This window comes from Branchiostoma floridae, chromosome 12 (genome assembly GCF_000003815.2).
Source record: "Branchiostoma floridae strain S238N-H82 chromosome 12, Bfl_VNyyK, whole genome shotgun sequence".
NCBI lineage: Eukaryota > Metazoa > Chordata > Leptocardii > Amphioxiformes > Branchiostomatidae > Branchiostoma > Branchiostoma floridae.
Window position 1 is genome coordinate 9,473,609 of NC_049990.1, and position 18,005 is coordinate 9,491,613.

The 18,005-nt window shown below is 41.0% G+C and overlaps 1 protein-coding gene across 1 annotated transcript in view; it reads left to right on the forward strand.

Moving 5' to 3' along the window:
- The window catches only part of LOC118427281 (DNA replication licensing factor mcm7-like), a 42,708-nt gene extending 25,607 nt beyond the window's left edge, over positions 1-17,101 (forward strand). Inside the window, exon 18 of the mRNA XM_035836973.1 lies at positions 15,834-17,101. Coding sequence (XP_035692866.1) covers positions 15,834-16,038 — 205 coding nt within the window. The 3' untranslated portion in view covers positions 16,039-17,101. The remainder of the gene's footprint in view (positions 1-15,833) is intronic.
- The last annotated feature ends 904 nt before the right edge of the window (positions 17,102-18,005 follow it).

Below are 18,005 nucleotides of genomic sequence, written 5' to 3' on the forward strand. Positions count from 1 at the left end.
ACTCATTACAATGGCCAAAAGTTGGCTTGACTCAAAAGAGCATGTTACTTCTGACCTTGTACTTGTCATCATCTTGACCTTACTTTGAAGTTCTGGTCAAAGAAAGTTATGAGAAAACAATACAGCGGGGACAAGAAGTTCAAGAACTCCAGAGAAGTTCAATCATCGCGCTTGACGGGTTTAGAAAGGACATGTTTCCCACACTTCTTCACACGTGGCATTCAATGTCTCTCCTGGAATTTCTAGTTGTCGAAAGTTTATACTTAACATCGTTCATGTGTCACCCGAGGTCACGCAAACCTTCCCGTCACCCTTCACCATCTGTCACATGAAGGAGTATTACCAATATTTGTCAAGCGATAACAAATATTGGGAAAAGCTGTGATCAGCGGAAAATGCTGTATAACAAAAGAACCTGAAAGAAAAATATGCAGTCCTACTTGTTTGGATCGTGATCTTACGTAAACAAGTTCACTCTCCATCAAAGAGGGCAGTTTCTTGCGTGTGTAGTAATGAAATGGTGTGATTCAGGGTCAATTTTAAAGATATTTGGCAGAGTTTACAAAGTCAAAAGTCAGCAAGAGTGAATGAGGTTTTGTTCCGATGTCAGCAGGGGAGGTACTGTCCCCCCCACCCCTGCCGATTTCTCTGTCATTTCTATTGTCTACGTGTTGGTCAGCACTTCGCCATCTGCTATGAAGTTGGACTGCATACAGACAGGATAGCTTTCACTTAGAACATCCCACACCGATGCCAACTTGGCGGACACTTGTTGGTTTTCCACTCAAGGGGTTCCTTGCGACATCTTCCCTCTACAAGCTGTTGTTTGACTAGAGGGACAGAAAACCTTTGAGTGCCCGAATCAATTACAATTGTGGGGTAACAGAGCGTTACATATTAGGTGGCATTGTACGCGCACCGGGCTTTCAACCGTAATTGTCGCTTTATCCGTGGTTGAAGTGCAGTGAAAGGCCGGAATGCCACGGTCTGGGTTGGGACACTTGTGTGTGGATAGAGGGCATGCTAAGTAGGTTTATACTTGACAGCCACTAAGAATAGAGACCTTGCTGTGATTTGAATGGGCTGGGGTGTTGTGATGGATTCCATGTTCCTGGTCTTAAGCCAGATTTTAAGTTCAACCAAAGGCCAGACCCATGAAAAATGTATGCTTAAATTGGTCTCGTCATAGAAGCCCTTGGTTGAGCGGTAATGAATAAAATGCTATGTCACTGATATGGCTATGCTGAAAAAAGATATGTTTAAATTGGTCTGGTTATGGGCACAGTGTTCCTTTTTTACAGAAGCAATACAGAACAGTGCATAGATATGTCTGGAAAATATGATTTCTTTTCTGGAGAACAAATTGAATCTCAGGTTGCCAATTAGTTTGGATATAATGAAATTGTGAAAACACAGAAGTTCTGAAGTTCTGTTTTGAAAAATCGTTTTACAAGAAGTCTTAAGTCTACTTCTTCTCAAGAGAGATATTTGTTTTGAGCTTTAAAACCTAGTGGGAATAAAAAGTGACCATAGAGTAATTAGACATTAGATTGATCAGAAAGGTATTTTCCTTAACCCTCTACCTTGTGCTGACTTCTGTTTCGACCAGCAAAGCTTTTTGCAGCAGTGACATAGCACTGTCAACATCATCATCATGTTGGGCATGTTTATCTGAGTTATGGAGAAATTTTTTAGCAGTAAAACACTGAATATTCAGCATTTCCGATAGCTATTTGCTTTCCTTTTATATAGTGAGTGTGAGAATGAACACCTCTTATCCAGACATGGCTGTCCGAGACATCTGCCGTTTTCTTTCCACCGTCTCAAGTGGCCTGTATTTACACACACTTTTGTGCCTGCAGTGTATCTGGCCAGGTAGGGAGCCTCCTCCCATAGAAAACCGAAGAAAACCCCCGTCCCTTTGAAGCAGAGACTTGCTGTGCCGATTCGTTCCGCTCTTTTATTGCAAATTTTCCCTCCATTTTTATCCCCATTCACACCTGCAGGCCGATCATATTTCAGTCTTTGAGCTCCACAACGTTTTATGAATTTCGCTCCCGAAGTACTTGAATACAGGTTGAGCTCTAATCGTGTTAGCTTGTATCCGTGCCTTCTAATCGCGTTGGAACACGCTCCTCGCCTTGCTGCGGTAGGATTGGCCCTCCCGGACTTGGCTGCGGAGTCCGGACCGTTCTGGGCGCAGTTTTCCCTCCACGGGAGGCTGGAAGATTAATGGTTTTTAATTACAGGTTTGAAACAGGTACCCAACAGAGATGACAGGCTTCACCTAATCATTTGTGACAAGACAAATAGTGCATGCAATGCCAGTAGCCGGCGAGGGCCCTCGCCGTGTTGCTACCCTATCGCTAAGGCCCACGATCTATACCTGCGCCACCGCCGCGGCAACCTGGTGGAATAATAACATGTTTAAGACCGTTTTGCCATGCTGTGTTTCGTTTGCGCGTTCCTGGTAGTTTAAAGGATATCAGCAGGTGTGCTTCTTGAGTCCGACACGGGTGCTGTAAAATCCTTCTACCCTGTTATTAACCATCTGTGCCTTACAGCCGGATGTTCCTTGTAGAGAATTCAGCTGTCTTTATGGCTGAAACCTCCAGAAGACCTAACTGTAGAAGACCATTTTTGAACACAAAGTATCTTATTTGTTTTGCTCGTTTGGAAGGCTATTCTGATGCCCATAAGCCTTGTAGCTAGTTGTTTCTTACGTAAAATACAGCCTTCCTTTTCTCTCACATCTCCAAACAAGCTAACTGTACTAGAAAACCATTCATGAATGGCAGCCTTGTTAAACTTATTTGGTTTGATCATTTTTTAGGCTATTCTAACACACGTTTAACCATAACACACGTTTAACCATTTATATTAGCTTTATATTTCTTGCACAGAATCCATTTTTACTGTTCAAATCTGCAAACAACATAACCAAATAAGACAATTTTCAAATGATGTCCAATACCCTTTTAAGTGATTTGGTTTGTCCCACTTGTAGCTCTTTCTATCAGTTTTAACGATAAGCAACTGTACCTTGTGAAAGAGCCTGGATCCTAATTTGCTTGACTCTTTGTTTTAGCCTCTTGGTACTCTGCATCTCTCAGCTTCAAAAACCCATCCCAAATTAGACCACTACCTTGCATTGCGTGTTCGAATTAGACCTCTACGAACCCAAACATCAGAAGACTAAGCTTTCCATTGATGTGACACTAATAGCTTCTTGAGTGTCTCAACTTCTTGGTCTGATATTCGAAGCGATCGTTTCCAGCATGCATGAGGAACGGGGAGATTCCCCAAAGGACCGAATTCTACATTTCAAATATCCTTAAGGGATGGAGCATCCATTACTTGCTGATGTAGACGTGCCAAAGCTAAGCAGAAACTAATGGACTCTGTCGTGGAACGTTGTCCGCTGTCGAAGGGGATTTAGGTTAAAAAATCAGCTAATAATGCCAACTGTAGCTTGAAAAGCAAAATGGAAAAAGACAGATATCCTCTTTATTTCTTATTGCTCTAGAATGGAAATTTGCGTATCCTTGTCTGATTCTGTGATTTTTCAGTTGCAGTGCTAGACTCTTTGAATGCACAAAGTCATTTTCCAAATTTTAAGGGCAATTTGGTGGTGGGAGCCCTGACTGTCAACTTCTTACTACATGTAGATGCACTGTGCACTCATTTGAAAGAGTGCACCTTCCTGTATATGTGAAAAGCTGCGTCTTTGTGACATGCTGCATTTTTTTTCAAAACTTGGCTTTTAGACTTATTGTTATTTTTCCAATCTATAGGTCTTTTGAATAGAAGAATTGTATTGTGCATTTTTTTGCTTTACTTGGGATCAATGGAATACTAGTACTGCTACACACACTACCCCTTGGAGTCCCAGACACAGTGGTAGAAGACTCCCCTCCCCATGCCAATTCAAATTCTCTCTTGAAAATCACAAAGGACATACACACAATGGACCAACGGGGGGGCAGCAACCCTGTCTCAGTCGGTTTACCAAAACGCCCGCCTTTTAACCGTGCAAAACGTACGCATGTATAGAAAACGACCCCTTTGTTCCTCAACAAACAATGACAGAGATGTTTGCCAAGCTATGCACCATGAAGAATAATATTCCTTTCAAGAAAACACACGTCCCGCGTGTAAAAATGAACATCAGGTCAGCCATAAACTGTCCACGTTTTGCTACAGCCTTTCTGACAAACATTGTTTGTGGCTGGCCTATTATATCATTCTCTCAAGAGGAGGTAGACTCCTTGGCACCTAGGGTTGATAGGATCCTAGCATGACTTTCTTGAAACTATGACGACCAGGACTCACCATTGGAGGACTACGGATAATCGCGGCCAGAACCGTAGGGTATATATATGTGCGTTCTCTGGTGTCCAAGGCATCAGTTGTTACTGTAAGCCATGTCGGCGACCTTCACTGGTCTAAATTACAGGTTTGGTGCACCACTGGTGGGGAGGACTGACAGTGACAGAGTTCTGATGGGAAAATGTGAGTTTTGCCTTGTGTCGGATTGGAAAACGCAGCGTGTGTTGTACACATGCATTATCGGTAATGTCTGTAGGTACAAATTATGGAGTAATTTGTGCGTCACTTTGTGGGAAAGTTTTCCTTGCAGAATGGTTAGTTATAGCATGATGGGTTTGTTCAAGATGTCCATGCTTAGATCTTGCATACTTAAGTCTAATGGACATTATTGTGGAATGAAATTCCCTGAAGTTGCATTGTTAAGGTTGTGTTCTACCAGTTGATTATGCTTTCCTGTTTCATAATCTTTTTGTCAGGTTAAGTTTTTTCTGGGACAAAATTAGATACTTGGGGGGGGGGGGGGGGGCTAAGTTTCTCCGAGACATAATTTTGCATTTATTAGTTCAATAAGGAGCAACTTATTGTCATAGTCTTTGAAATGACTTCAGCTCTGGCTTTTTGTAAGGCAATTTTGAAAAATAAGTCACTGAGAAACAGTTCAAATAAGCCTAGCATGTATTACAGTATGTGTTTGTTGATTGCTCTACGTGGTTGAAAAGAGACTATGAATCCCCTGGTATATTTAAGCTAGTGTGTATACCATCTGTTCCTGCTGCAACCAGTGGAAAAATAGCTTCCCTTAAGCTAACATTGTATCAAGCTGACATTTCCAAGTCCAACGCTGCATTAGAGACGAAAACAGATACATCAGGTGTGTACATATTAACATTGGATCTCTGCCTGCGGGCTCACAATCTGTCATTCCTCCCCAACGAGATGGGTTCAAGTCCTGCAGGCACTACTTTCTGAACTTTACATTTTAAATCTCCCAAAGTACGATCCATCAAACATTGCCGTGCCATCTGCCGCTTGACATATTCCTGCCATTTTAGACTTCGGCGTTTTAAAAGCCTCCTCTTTTAGTCTTTATTTTGGCATTATGTCTTGTTGGCAGAAGGATATAGGTAACTAAACAACTCCCCTGTTTTTGATATGAAAGCTTTCGGTTCATGGTTTGTTGATGGGCAGTTGGAAGGGCCAAGGCCAGTTCTGAATTCCTTGGTCTGATACTCGTTCTTAGAACTCGCAGAATTGCTTCTCCTGTGCAATATATGTACTTGACACTTCAAACAGAGTAACGTATGGCCAGCAATGCTCTTTTTGGCTCACACCATTCACAATGCAGCCATACTGTCGCCACATGCACGCCAAAGTGCCCCGCTAACCCACACCATCCCTCCCCCTGATACATATCTAAACACCACATCCAGCCATCTACTCGAGTGCTTTTACACTCTGACTTGCCATGAGAGAGTTGGCGATGCCTTATCGAGGGCACCTCGCATTACTGCGCACGCCATGCTCCATCTGGATCGCAGATAGCGATCTGGCTTGTTGCTGGCATCATTTTTTACGATGCTAGGTTGTCAGGTCTGCCCTTTGAAGGGCTGGGAGATTTCCACTCATGATTATGACATACATGTTTGCCATGTTTTTCCTATCAATGATGAATACACAGGCAATACTTTTATGTTCTGACTAGGCACTGAAGAATGGATGCTGCCCAGGGCATTCTTTTTTCTTGTCAAATGTTCCTCTCCGTAAGTTGTCTTCGTTGGAGTGAGGTCCTTGCTGTTGCAATCATAATAAGACAATGCCAAATTTAACGTTCATCACAATATTTATAGAGGAAATCCTGACTTAAAATGTGTGTTCCATTGCACAGTATGTAAATTCTTATTATTTTGCATTTTTATACCATCTTACAAATTATTATTCTCTATGTTGTGTTTTCCCCAAGTATCCAGGGCATTCATCAGTTGGCTCTGTCCTTGGTGCTAGTATTGTTATCCAAGCATGTAGTCACAACTGTAGGCCACAAAAGTTGATTAGAATATTGAGGAAAAAACTCAAATATTGCACAGCTCTGCTAAAGTGGCATACAATTCATGTCACAATTCTGTAAAATATTCCTAGATATGGATCTGAATTGCTCTCCTTGCTTGATTATTCCCTCCCAAAACTGGTAAATATATCACTGCATACTCTATTTCTCTCATGTATGGACAATGGTCTCCAAAGCATGAAACATGTACCCAATACTGCAGTACAATAGTCATGTGAGCAACATATGCCTTGGACTACGGCCATAAACCATTGAGTTACAACCCCCCCAAGCCTGATATACACCATAATCAAGACCAGAGCTCCACAGAAAGTGCCTGCTCTTTCATGTTTCTATTTTGTTCCCGGCCAGCCTAATAGAACCTGATGCGTTCCAATACCTGGTACGTTTCCCACAAATGACGGAGCTTTCACGGCGGAGGCAGCCCGTCCTCTCGGGACCGGGCTTCTACGGGCAACAGATACATCTCCTGCACGTTATCCATCCATCAGGGAACGGACCTACTGTAAAAAACTTAATTCGGTATCAACAAGGTGGCACAGAAGTTCACAATGCCCCCCTTTATACACCAGGTCACGAGCATTATGGCTTAGTTTATTGGAAGCGGTGGAAAGTACCGTATGTGAGCTTTCAAATGCCAGAGGAGAGTTGTGTTTACGAGGGTTATTACAGCGCCTCGGCTTTCAGATTTTACGGTGAGGATTGGAAAATTTTAACTTGACAGTCGACCTGAATTCAACGGTAATTGCGAGTCCGGCAGGCGAAGGGCAATGATGGATATTTTTACAGCCTTCCAGCATTAAGTAAAGGGACACTTTCATCTTTATGTAGATTGTTGGCGAGAGTTTAATGCAGCGGTAAAAGTAACCCCCTCAAAACCCAGTCTAGCCTTCAAAGCCCAGCAGTGTCATTGACTGCAATGAATGAGTGTGCCATATAATGGTATTTGTGAAATTGTAGCGCCCTTCCTTTGCACATGGGTACGCTTCTCCTTTACGAGTCGTCCACCAGTCTTACGAGCGCTGCCCAAACTCTTCACTTTCAACAGCTATAATGGTAAAATCATTTCCTCTAGTGCGTGTGTACCCTATGATTGGATATATGATTTCATAGTTGTGGTCCTTATGATTTACAGTGGTTAATGCAGCAGTATTGTTGATATTAAAACCTCCGAGGGTTAATCGGACACCTTTTGACACCTTTGAATTGTAACATTTTAGGGCCAGTTGCTCTTCCTCTGAGGCTAATATCTATAACCATAAAGGCACAATAGAACTGTATCACCTTGTGAGGCATGTAGGTGTTTTCTTTGTGTGCTTTACTTCTTGCAGGACGTAGCAAAAGGTTGTAAAGAAATATGAAACCTACTTCTTATTGTGTGTTCGCAAGCATTAACATTCCAACTTTTGGCCGGATTTTGTTGTACTACTTAAAACTATACAATTTTGATTTCATTGGTGATTATTGCGCCCCCAAGTCTGATTCAACAATGAAAGAAAAATTTTCAAAAAAATGAAGCCCAATACGATAATGTTGTGACTGAAATTTAATTTTACTTTTTCAGAACAATTCTTTAAGTATTTTCCAATTTTTGTCGTGGTATTATCTAATTTTTGTGGTAGTTTATAAAGCATTGACCGTCTTTTTTCGGTATGTATTCACAGGTAAGAGCACTTTTGCATTTGTTGCCCATATGTCAAATAGAGTGCAATTTTTCGTTTTAAAAAAGTGCAAAAATCAATTTAAATTTGGATGTGGATACCATCTAAAAATTGGATTTTTCCCTGAAAGGGATACAAATCAATGTGCATGTGGATGCTATCGATAAGATAAAAAGGATTGATTTCTTTTCTTTTTTTTTCAAAGATACCAAGTTCAATGTGCGTGTGGATGCTATCCATAAAATCCATTTTTGGCGGCCTGACTTGGCAACGCTGGCGATCATGAATACAAATAGCGGTGATACTGCTACATTACTGCCTCATCCAAATTTCATTACTTCTCAGTGTCTTATCCCCGCCGCGTGAAACTAGTTACGACACCGCGCCGCTCCGCTAATGTTGTGCCCATCCTGTTAAATGTAAAGCCTCCCATGTGAAAATGGACAGGAACCGTCATTAGCCGAGTTGTAATACTTGGAAGTGCGCTGTAACAAGCGCGGACTGAATTTTTATGACTGCTGTTCAATACCTGTCATTTGACACAAGGCCTTTATTGAATAATGAAGGCTTTTCTCTGCTGATCTTAGAAAAGAAATGCGTGGAAAGCTGAGGATCATATTTGGCAAAAATGAACTTCTGATACCCAAATGGCTAATACTAGCTTGTTTTATGTTTTTAGTGTACTTTATTTTGAGTATGACGTTCATGAATTGTTGAGTGACACATATTACATTTTTATGCATGTTTATCATATATTGATGTTCCATTTGTTTCTCAAAGCACACGTGGGAAACATTGATTTGTGCCATACTTCTCTTCTGTATATTAAATGGCTGAAGGCCTTGTACTTGAAAATATGATACATATACAATATAGCTTTGAGTAAAGGAACACAGAAGTTACATGTAGCAAAGCAACAGACGTACATAAACAACATTTGTTGTAATTTAATTTATTTTGAGGCGGGCAGGTCTCTGCTGTTTGTTTTACTTCAGTTGCGAAAAGTTAAATTTTTCAACTGATTCTACAGAGAAACATCCACAAGCAGCAAAAGAACATCCCAGGTAGAAATAGATAGTTTTTTTCCTGGTCAGTAAAACGGAACAACTAGTGCAGTGTCTTTTAGCCTGGAAGCCAGACTGTATCCTGGCAAATACTTCGTCTCTATGGACAACATGCCCCCAAGAAAATTCTACAACAGGCCTGATCCTGATATTATTGAGATCCGGGTTCGGAATCCAGCCTAAATATCTTGGAAAACCATTTGTCTTCAAACATAAATTTCTGTGAAAGAAGCCCCTTGAAATTTTCTTCCCCGTCCAGTCTTACTTATGTTTGTCCCAACCATTTTTGCAATGGAATATTCAGTACTTTCAGTTCATTGCAACCACACTGAGAAAAAAAGCTTTTGTCATCCTGCAATTTTGTAGGTATCGGAAGAAATCTATCTCAAACACTGTCCTATGCACTAAGTATCTGTGAAAGAAGCCCCTTAAAATTTTCTTCCCCATCCAATCTTACTTATGTTTGTCCCAACCATTTTTGCAATGGAATATTCAGTACTTTCAATTCATTGTAGCCAAACTGAAGAAAAAAAAGAAAGCTTTTGTCATCCTGCAATTCTGTAGGTAACAAAAACAGTCTACCTCAGACACTGTCCTGTGCATGAAGTATCTGCCAGTATGCCATACTGGAGTTCAGGTTGAGAAGTTGCAGCCGTGGGAGGCCATGGTTTGATTTGGTCCTAAATCACCCGATCATCTCGGACATTCGCTGCTGTATCGCCTCAGGTCCTGTGTAGTCGTTTAGGTAACACGCACAGTTTATTACACCGAGCACAATGTCACAGAAGGGCTGGGACGGCCCATTTGCAACTATTCGTTATTCCAAATGACAGCATAATCATTGCTTGAAGGGTGTATTAATAACTCAACATTCACATCATGTTTGTATGATTATGGGGGAAACAGTACATCTTTATTTCATACATTGGTGCATTAAGTTATATCAGTATGAAAAATGAATTTTGTTGAGAGCAGGTCATTTGATATTTGACCTTATGACCTTGAGCAGAAGTTATGTTTGTGCTCACTTCTCAAAAGCCTCAATCACAAACATGTACATTGTATGACAGCTTTACGACAATTTAGCTATTTTGTCCTGTTAGCCATTTTGTCTTGTTGAAGCTTGTCCAAAATCCTTGTGGACATTCAGTTCTTTCAGGGCTTTGCTACAAAATTACATGATATAGATGTGTATTCGACTTATAAGGTGATCATGTTTCAGTGTGGTTTGTTGAGAGCACTTGTAGGGTAGGAAGAAATTTGGGCACAGTCGTTTGTAATGTCTTTCCTGATATGAAGTGACTGATTTAGCATACAACATACTGGGGGGAAAGCTGACCATGCATCGTAAGCTGGGCAGTCACGTATTTTGTATATGACACATCCATGCATATCCGAGCATTGGAGCCTAGAGGGATGACTTACCCGTTATGCCATTTTGCTTCGGCAATTTACGATTTGCGTAATGCAATACTGCATGTCACGTCAGCAAGCACAGAGAATACAAGATTTAATAAAGACTTCCAAGAGAAATTGGGCGGCTTGTAATTCGGTGTACGTGTGGGTCTGTGAAGATATCTGCTGTGAAATTGCTTCACAATTTATCAAGTAAAGCTTAGGTGGGAAGAAAGAGCTATACAGTAGTTATGGTATTGTTTGGTACCTTTGGGTCCCGGTGTATCGCCTGGAGGCTTCATATCCGCAAAAGCCAGAACAAAATGAAGCCTTCCTGTCCCCCAGAGAGAGCGTTGACATTGGTGTTTCAATCTCGCGTTGGGAGGCGGGTACAAATTTGTTGATAATGTAGTAGGACTGCCATGGGGGGAGGGCACCTCTGGTGGGCTCTGATAGGGGAGACGCCGTCGAGGGAAATCAAGCAAAGAGCTTTTAAGAAGCAATGAAAAACGAGCGTCTACAGTTTAATAGACAGGTTAAGAATCTCGCTATAATGCCGTAGGTAACAACGTTGCAACTTGAAAAGAAAGGAATGCGATGAAGCCTCAGAAGTATCTCTGATTGAATGAAGTTATTAATGGCTCATGCTGTACATCCTTATATGTCACAATGCAAATCATTTTTAATGAGTATGTTAGAAGAGATATGTCTTGCAAGAGGCTGTCAAAAAGATGCTAGAAAAGATTTTTAAACAGAACTTGATCATTGCTCTCTGGTGTAAGCAATGAAACACCAGTGGGGAGGGGTGTTATAGTTGAGTCATGCCATTTCCATTAACAGAAAAATGCATTATGGCTGTAGGGATTGAGTGCTGGGGTGGGGGACACTTTATTGGAATAGTCTGAGAAAAATAGCACTTTCTCCTCTGTTCTTGACACTGGACTAAAATGAAATACCCTTGTGATAAAATGGAAACTTTTTGAAGGACATTTGCTGATTAGCTCATGCCCATGAAATGCCTGACTGTCGGCATGTTCTTTAGAGGTCATGTTTCAGTGTCAAGGTCATCCTTGAGTGGAACAGGTGGTTGGTGACACCAGGGTCCCCGACATGAGAATTACATGTGGCAGCCTGACACTGGGGCCTGCAGCTGTGTGGTCTGCTGCCTCTGCCATGCCAACATCGTTCAGGGGCGGTGTATGCCCGGTTATTACCGGCTTGTTTGGTTCGACCCACTGGCCTGGTTTGTAAACTACTGCTGGGAACCCATGCATGGCAACTTTTACATTCTGAAGTTTTCAAGGACAGAATATATACCATAGCACTCGAAACTTGCAGTCTAAATCTCTATAGCACCATGCATGTGGGGAACATTTCAACTTTTACATGTAATTGTTACAGTCATAGTACTGGTGGATATATATCTAAAAATTTGATATAGAGGGACTACTGATGGATCTGAACATAATTTACAAGGGCATAATTTACAAGATATATTACACTTGGCATTTTTAGATACAGTTACAAGATCAACAGTTATTGCTACATTTGTGTTAAGCCTTCCTATGGCCACTGTGCATGTAGAGATAATCATGATGAATAAGACTTTAGATGATAGAAAACGTGATGTCCTTTGCTCAATTGCTCGTAGATGAGGGTATTATATGCACCTGTGGTGTTCCCAGGATATCTACGCAAAGGAGTTTTCGTGTGATAACAAACCTCACGCTGTGTTGTTACAAATATCTTAGACATATTTATCGTATCCTTTGCACCTGTAGGGATCCAGGTGCAGTCTTGTTGCAGTTTTCTCTTTTTTATGCACCTGTGTAACTTCCTTGCTTTAGTGTGTCTGAGTGTCTGGAGAGAGGGAGAAAGAGAGAATGTCTGTGTGCTGTTTTCTGTGACTGTTTTGGAAAAGCTCTTGTTGGGTCTCAGTTAAGTTGGTTTAAGTCCTACCCGTACCAGATGGTACATAGGGTAGCTCCCATCTCCATTTCAGTAGCCCCTGGGCTTTTTGTAATCACTAACGGCAGGGGGCTAGTCCAGAAAAGTAGTTATTGTGTTCAACTAGCAAACTCTTTCCCAAATGCTGAGTGCTAAGCAGAGAAAGCAGCATGTACCATTTTTTTGGTCTTCAGTATGTGACTGAGCCAGGGATCGAACTCACAACCTACCAAATTCAAGGCTAACATCCTTACACACTTGTCCATTGCCCTGGTCTTGCTGGGTGTACCCCAATACAAATATTTTGCATGTCCCGAGGAGCGTACACTAATGTGTGTGACATGTTCAGTGAACGCTGTTACAGCCATTGTGGCCAGCTTCAGGGTGGTATGCTGTCACAGGTAGTTCTGCTTGTCAGGGCCAGATGTCACATACATGTGTGTATACTGTTGGGAGCTGAGATTCCTTCTTTTATGTGGTTGGTGACTGTAGACTAGGCAAACTTGCCCAGTGTTTTGTTTTGTTTCTATTAGACATATGTCTATACACCCCAACAAAAGAGGTAGGGGTTTGGCGAAATGAATTTCAATTAGATTTGCTTTCCACACAAAATTGAATATACAGTCATTGTTAGGTTTAGACATTTTGCAACATTACCAGATTAGACTGTTAAAGAAATAAGATATGCTTGAAAATACAACCAGTGGCTGATGGACCCGATAGAAAAATATGAAGAGTTATATAAGAGAATCTTTAAAAAATATTTCTTTGCATTTCTGGCTAGGATGATAGCCCTTCCTAGATCAAGACTAGCACAACAGAAATATCCCCACATTGAACCATCAAAGAGACCAACTGATAGCAATCTTGGTAACTTATAATGATACCCCTGTCGAAGATATCCTGTACAGCGATAAAAGAGAATCGCCAGGGATCACAAGAAGTTTGTGACATTTTCTCCTCTTTGAAGAGACCTTAAGTGTTCCCAAAGGGAAGAAAATCATCAATTTTGCCTCTCAAATGTCTTCCCGTTTTGGCACGAGATGAGTGAAAGTCAGTTGCGTTTCGCAACAGATGGCAGTTGGGATTTGGGTGCTGTGGGTAACGTGACACTGCCCAGCAGTCACCTGTTGGTGGGTTTAATCCTCTTACCGCTGCCCCCCACCCCCTCCTGGGAACCCCCTACCTACTTCATCAAAGATTATCCCCTACAAAATGACACAGTGATCAGGTATTGTAAATCATAGCTTTATTCCAAAAACCGTCAAAAATGAATGTCATCTTATACAGTAGTGGTCCCATTAAAATCAGAAAGTGTGCACTTGTTTGATTATTATTGAAGGCGACTAATTTTGGTCATATATCCTCAATTTCATTATGGTAGCTTTTATACTAACCAGCAAATGCATTGCAAGAGTGTCTAGGCAGGTGTTTTGTGGACAAATGTCATCACTTTTTATTACCTTGTCTAAGAGGTTATGCTTTTATTAGTATAATTTTGTTGGCTGGTTCGTTGAAGATTTTGACAGCAGTTACCTGTGCTAGCTTCTACTGTATTTGAAATAAGTCGTGACTTAGAGCAGCTCAAAATGTTACATTTTAAAAAGTACCTAAACTCAGGTAACCCCTAAAATGTTGTATCCAGCAGTCTACCATAGATGTGATTTTTAACGACGTATCGTTTGGTGAGAAACTAGCTTGAAAAATGTGGGAACGCTGTACCTCACGACCTATGCAAATGAACCCAGCCGACTCCTCTGCTCCAGAATTTGTAGCGCACTTTCTAACAGATGTTGAGCTGGTGACTTGGCACAGTGAACCTCCCGACCTCGCACCGCGAGTCTGTACAATCACACCCCAGTGTGAGGCGGAGTCGCATCTTTAATGCATCCGCCAGCCCTGGCTTTTGGAAACTTTAAAGTACCTGGCACCCATCGGCAGGGTCAAGTTGTGGCTGCGCCAAGTGTGCTCGGTGCCAGCACTCCTGCACATGGTGAAACAATCTGGGTACAGGAGATAAGTAGATGTGCTGTACCGCTGCCAAATTTCCACTTTGTTAATCGCAAGAATGTCAAGATGTTCTTTTTGTGTTTTTTTCCCAAGGAGACTGTCTTTCACAGACTTTCAGACCGGATGTCATTTTGGCCAGACTTTAAACTGATATTAGTTCAATGCAGGGCTGTTTCCAGCTTTCTTTCTATTTTCCATCCCACTCCTTTTGGGGAAGCTCATGATGTTAATTGTTATTTTAAGCATATGAAAACACATTTTCATCAATTTCATATCATGAAGTTCAGATATTTGGAAGCTCGGGTGAAATTTTTGTCCTTCCCAACAAGATAATTTCGGTCCCAAGACAGGGATGGGTCTTGAAGACAACTTTGTTTCAGTCTGAATGACCTGAAGCTAGTGTATTATACCAAAGGCCGGTTATATTGGCTATTTGTGTACAGACACCTTTCTCAAAGGTTTTAAAGTCATTGAGTGAACTCAGTTTGTTAGTGGTGACTTGAGGCAGCCTTTAGATAATGGTAGAGACTCCCTCACAGTACCTCTGTCGGATAACTAATTTACGAAGACCTTGTATGGAGTTTGTCAAGATCAAAATTGTTACCGGTTGATCCAAAACACGAGAAACCGACAAATCATCCTGCTACTTTGAACTGAGCTCACAAGTTAGCAAATAACCATGGAAGCAATTTCGACAGGAAAAGGACTGCCTTGTATCTGAGTCTGAGTCAACAATGAGACAAGCCAGTTCCACAGGTTCAAACAGACTTTGCCCTGTAACGTCGGTAGATACACTGTAACACCTCGTTTCTTTCCTCCCACACGTTCTCTCAAGGAGCTCTTAAGTAATAGGTGACGCGCCAGTTGTAAAGAAAAATGCCACAACAGTGGTAGAGCTTACTGTGCAATATTTTTTTTTTTTTGCTGACGTTGATGGTTTACAAGTTCAAGTTGCACCTGCTGGTGTGGCTCAAGTTCAACTAATCTTGTGCCTCAAATCATCTAGAAAAAACAATCTCAGGGCTAAGTCCGTGTCCCTGTCTTAAAGAATCTATCCTTGGGCACCAACTATTGTGAAGGATTGTATTAAACATACCACATAACAATGAATAAAAGCACCAAGTCTCTTCTGTTTTTGTAGGAACATGATTTGAGTCTTCATGCTTCAATATGCCCTCTTTTTTACAAATTGTACTGATATAAAACTTTTGCTGTCATATTTGTACATTTCTGCCTTGAAAGAAGCATCTTATTTACTCAAAGAATTGGTTTTAACACCAAGACTGCAACTTAATGTGTCAACTAATCTTTAAACTAAAACTATGACTTTCATTTCAATATATTCTGTATTTCATTTTTCAGACAACAGCAACCACAAGATGTCATCTTCTCCCTGATTCGTGAGATGGCTCCTCCTGGTGTGAAGACCGTGAACCTCGCGGACGCGCGGGAACGCACCCTCGCCAAGGGCTTCACGCCCGACCAGTTTGACGAGGCCATCGAAGAGTACGAAGACCTGAACGTCTGGCAGGTCAACGCTGCGAAAACAAAAATCACTCTGATTTAGTACAACATAAACAAACAGCATGTTCAAGGTTTGCTGAAAGTCAGACAAAGGTCAATGACTGATGTATTTCATTCTTAGAATGACAGGCAAGTTAAGCTGAAGATTTGTCAATGAAGGTGAGACATCCAAGTAATACGATACACCAAAAAGCAGTTATGCAAGCAACTGGATATGATTTTGGAAACATATCCTGTTGCTTGAGTAACTGCTTTTTGGCATGAACTGTAGATTCTAAAGTGTTTCCAATGGATTAAATCTAGTCTAACTCGTACACATAGCAATTGGTTTAGAAACATTTGTAATCAATAGTTTGTTGTGATTTGCTCGGGACAAGGGCTTCTAGTCACTTTTTCCAAAATGTGTCTGAGTTCATTGTCATGTGCTAATTTGATTGAAAGGTTTACTCCAAGTTTGTAAACACACCCTCGGAATTGTGGTGTCTTGAGTGGCAAGATAGTCGTGCAGGAAAATGTTTACCTTGCTAGCCTTTTGTTCTTGTCGTGTGAAACAGGAAAAGGATTCGGGTAGATCATGATTCAATTGTGAGCTAACTAAGTCTTAATAAGTGACTATCTTGTATCCTTGTGTGTAGGTTTTTGTGTTCACTGTAAGTTTACCAATATTCAACGCTGAAACTCATAATACATGTATATGCTCATGTTTCATAACTCTTTCCTTCATGTTTTACTGGACCAAAAGACAAATGTTAAGTTTAAGGTACCGCATGGTGATATAAGTCTTTTTATATTTTTCACTCCCAACAAAAAGTGCCTTATTGATATTCAACTCCTACAAGTGAGAAACCAAGTGTCCTTGCAGTATTGATTTGGATGAGGAGCTATAGCTTAGATGATGAAACCTAACCATGATTTTTAAGACTCTACAACTTGTAATCGTGCAAAATGTCATGTAAAGACCATTCAACAGTATCTACTTTATCATACAACTTTAATGGGTACAACAGGTATGATTAAAAGGGATGATATATTTTGTAGTACTAGTAACATCTTTAGCAGATAACTTTCTTTTCTTTGCTGTGTGTTACAACAAAATAAAAGAAATGTTGAAACATAAATAAGCAACGACTGAATTTTCATTTTATTGTTTTATGCTTGTATTGAAACATGTGATTCACATTCATCAGACATTGATGCTTTTCTTAGTCCTTAAAACCTCCAATATTCTTTTAGGCCAGTCTTGCCAGTGCTAAGCCAGAACAAATCCCTTTTCCTACTTCCTCCCTCAATTTATTCATAAATTTGCATACATTACTTTATACACCTGTTCAAAGTTGAAGAGGTTAATTGCTTGAGACCTACAGTGTTGGCTTGAAGGACAGCTTTGGCATTTTGAGAGGGTTTAGAAGAACACCATGAGATTTAAGTGAAGATGACATATTGAGTGTGCAGAAGAGTTCAGAAGCAGGCTATTTGTCCTACATAGACGAAGTGTGAAGAGATTGCTGTGTATTCTAAGATCAAGGTTGCATTGTATATAAGGTTAGATGTCCTACATACATTAGAGTCACTAGGATGAACTTCGCTGTGTGAAGAGGACTAGTCACACTTTTATCACCGCCCAAAAGTCAAGGGTGAGGAATGCAGTGTGAAGGAGACTACAGATGTGCCTTATCAGAGTCAAGAAGTCTCAGCAAGACTTAAGTTTTCAAGACAGCTTAAGTCCTAAGACTAAGTACAAGAGAGGTGTGAAGTGATGTGGCTCAGAAAGAGGTGTCTACCCCGTCTTACTCGCCCCCCCTCCCAAAATGGACAACCATCCATCTGACGATCAGCATTCAGCAGGCGACCTTGCTGTTCTCAAGAAAACTGTGCACGACTTGGAGGGAATCTAGACAGCATTAACTGCCAAATTTTTAATGTTCCGCTCCCCGATATTCCGGAGTTCTGGGTTTATGCGGAATGAGGGCGGATGGGTGTGGGGATGAGCCGCAATTACACGTGTCAAAT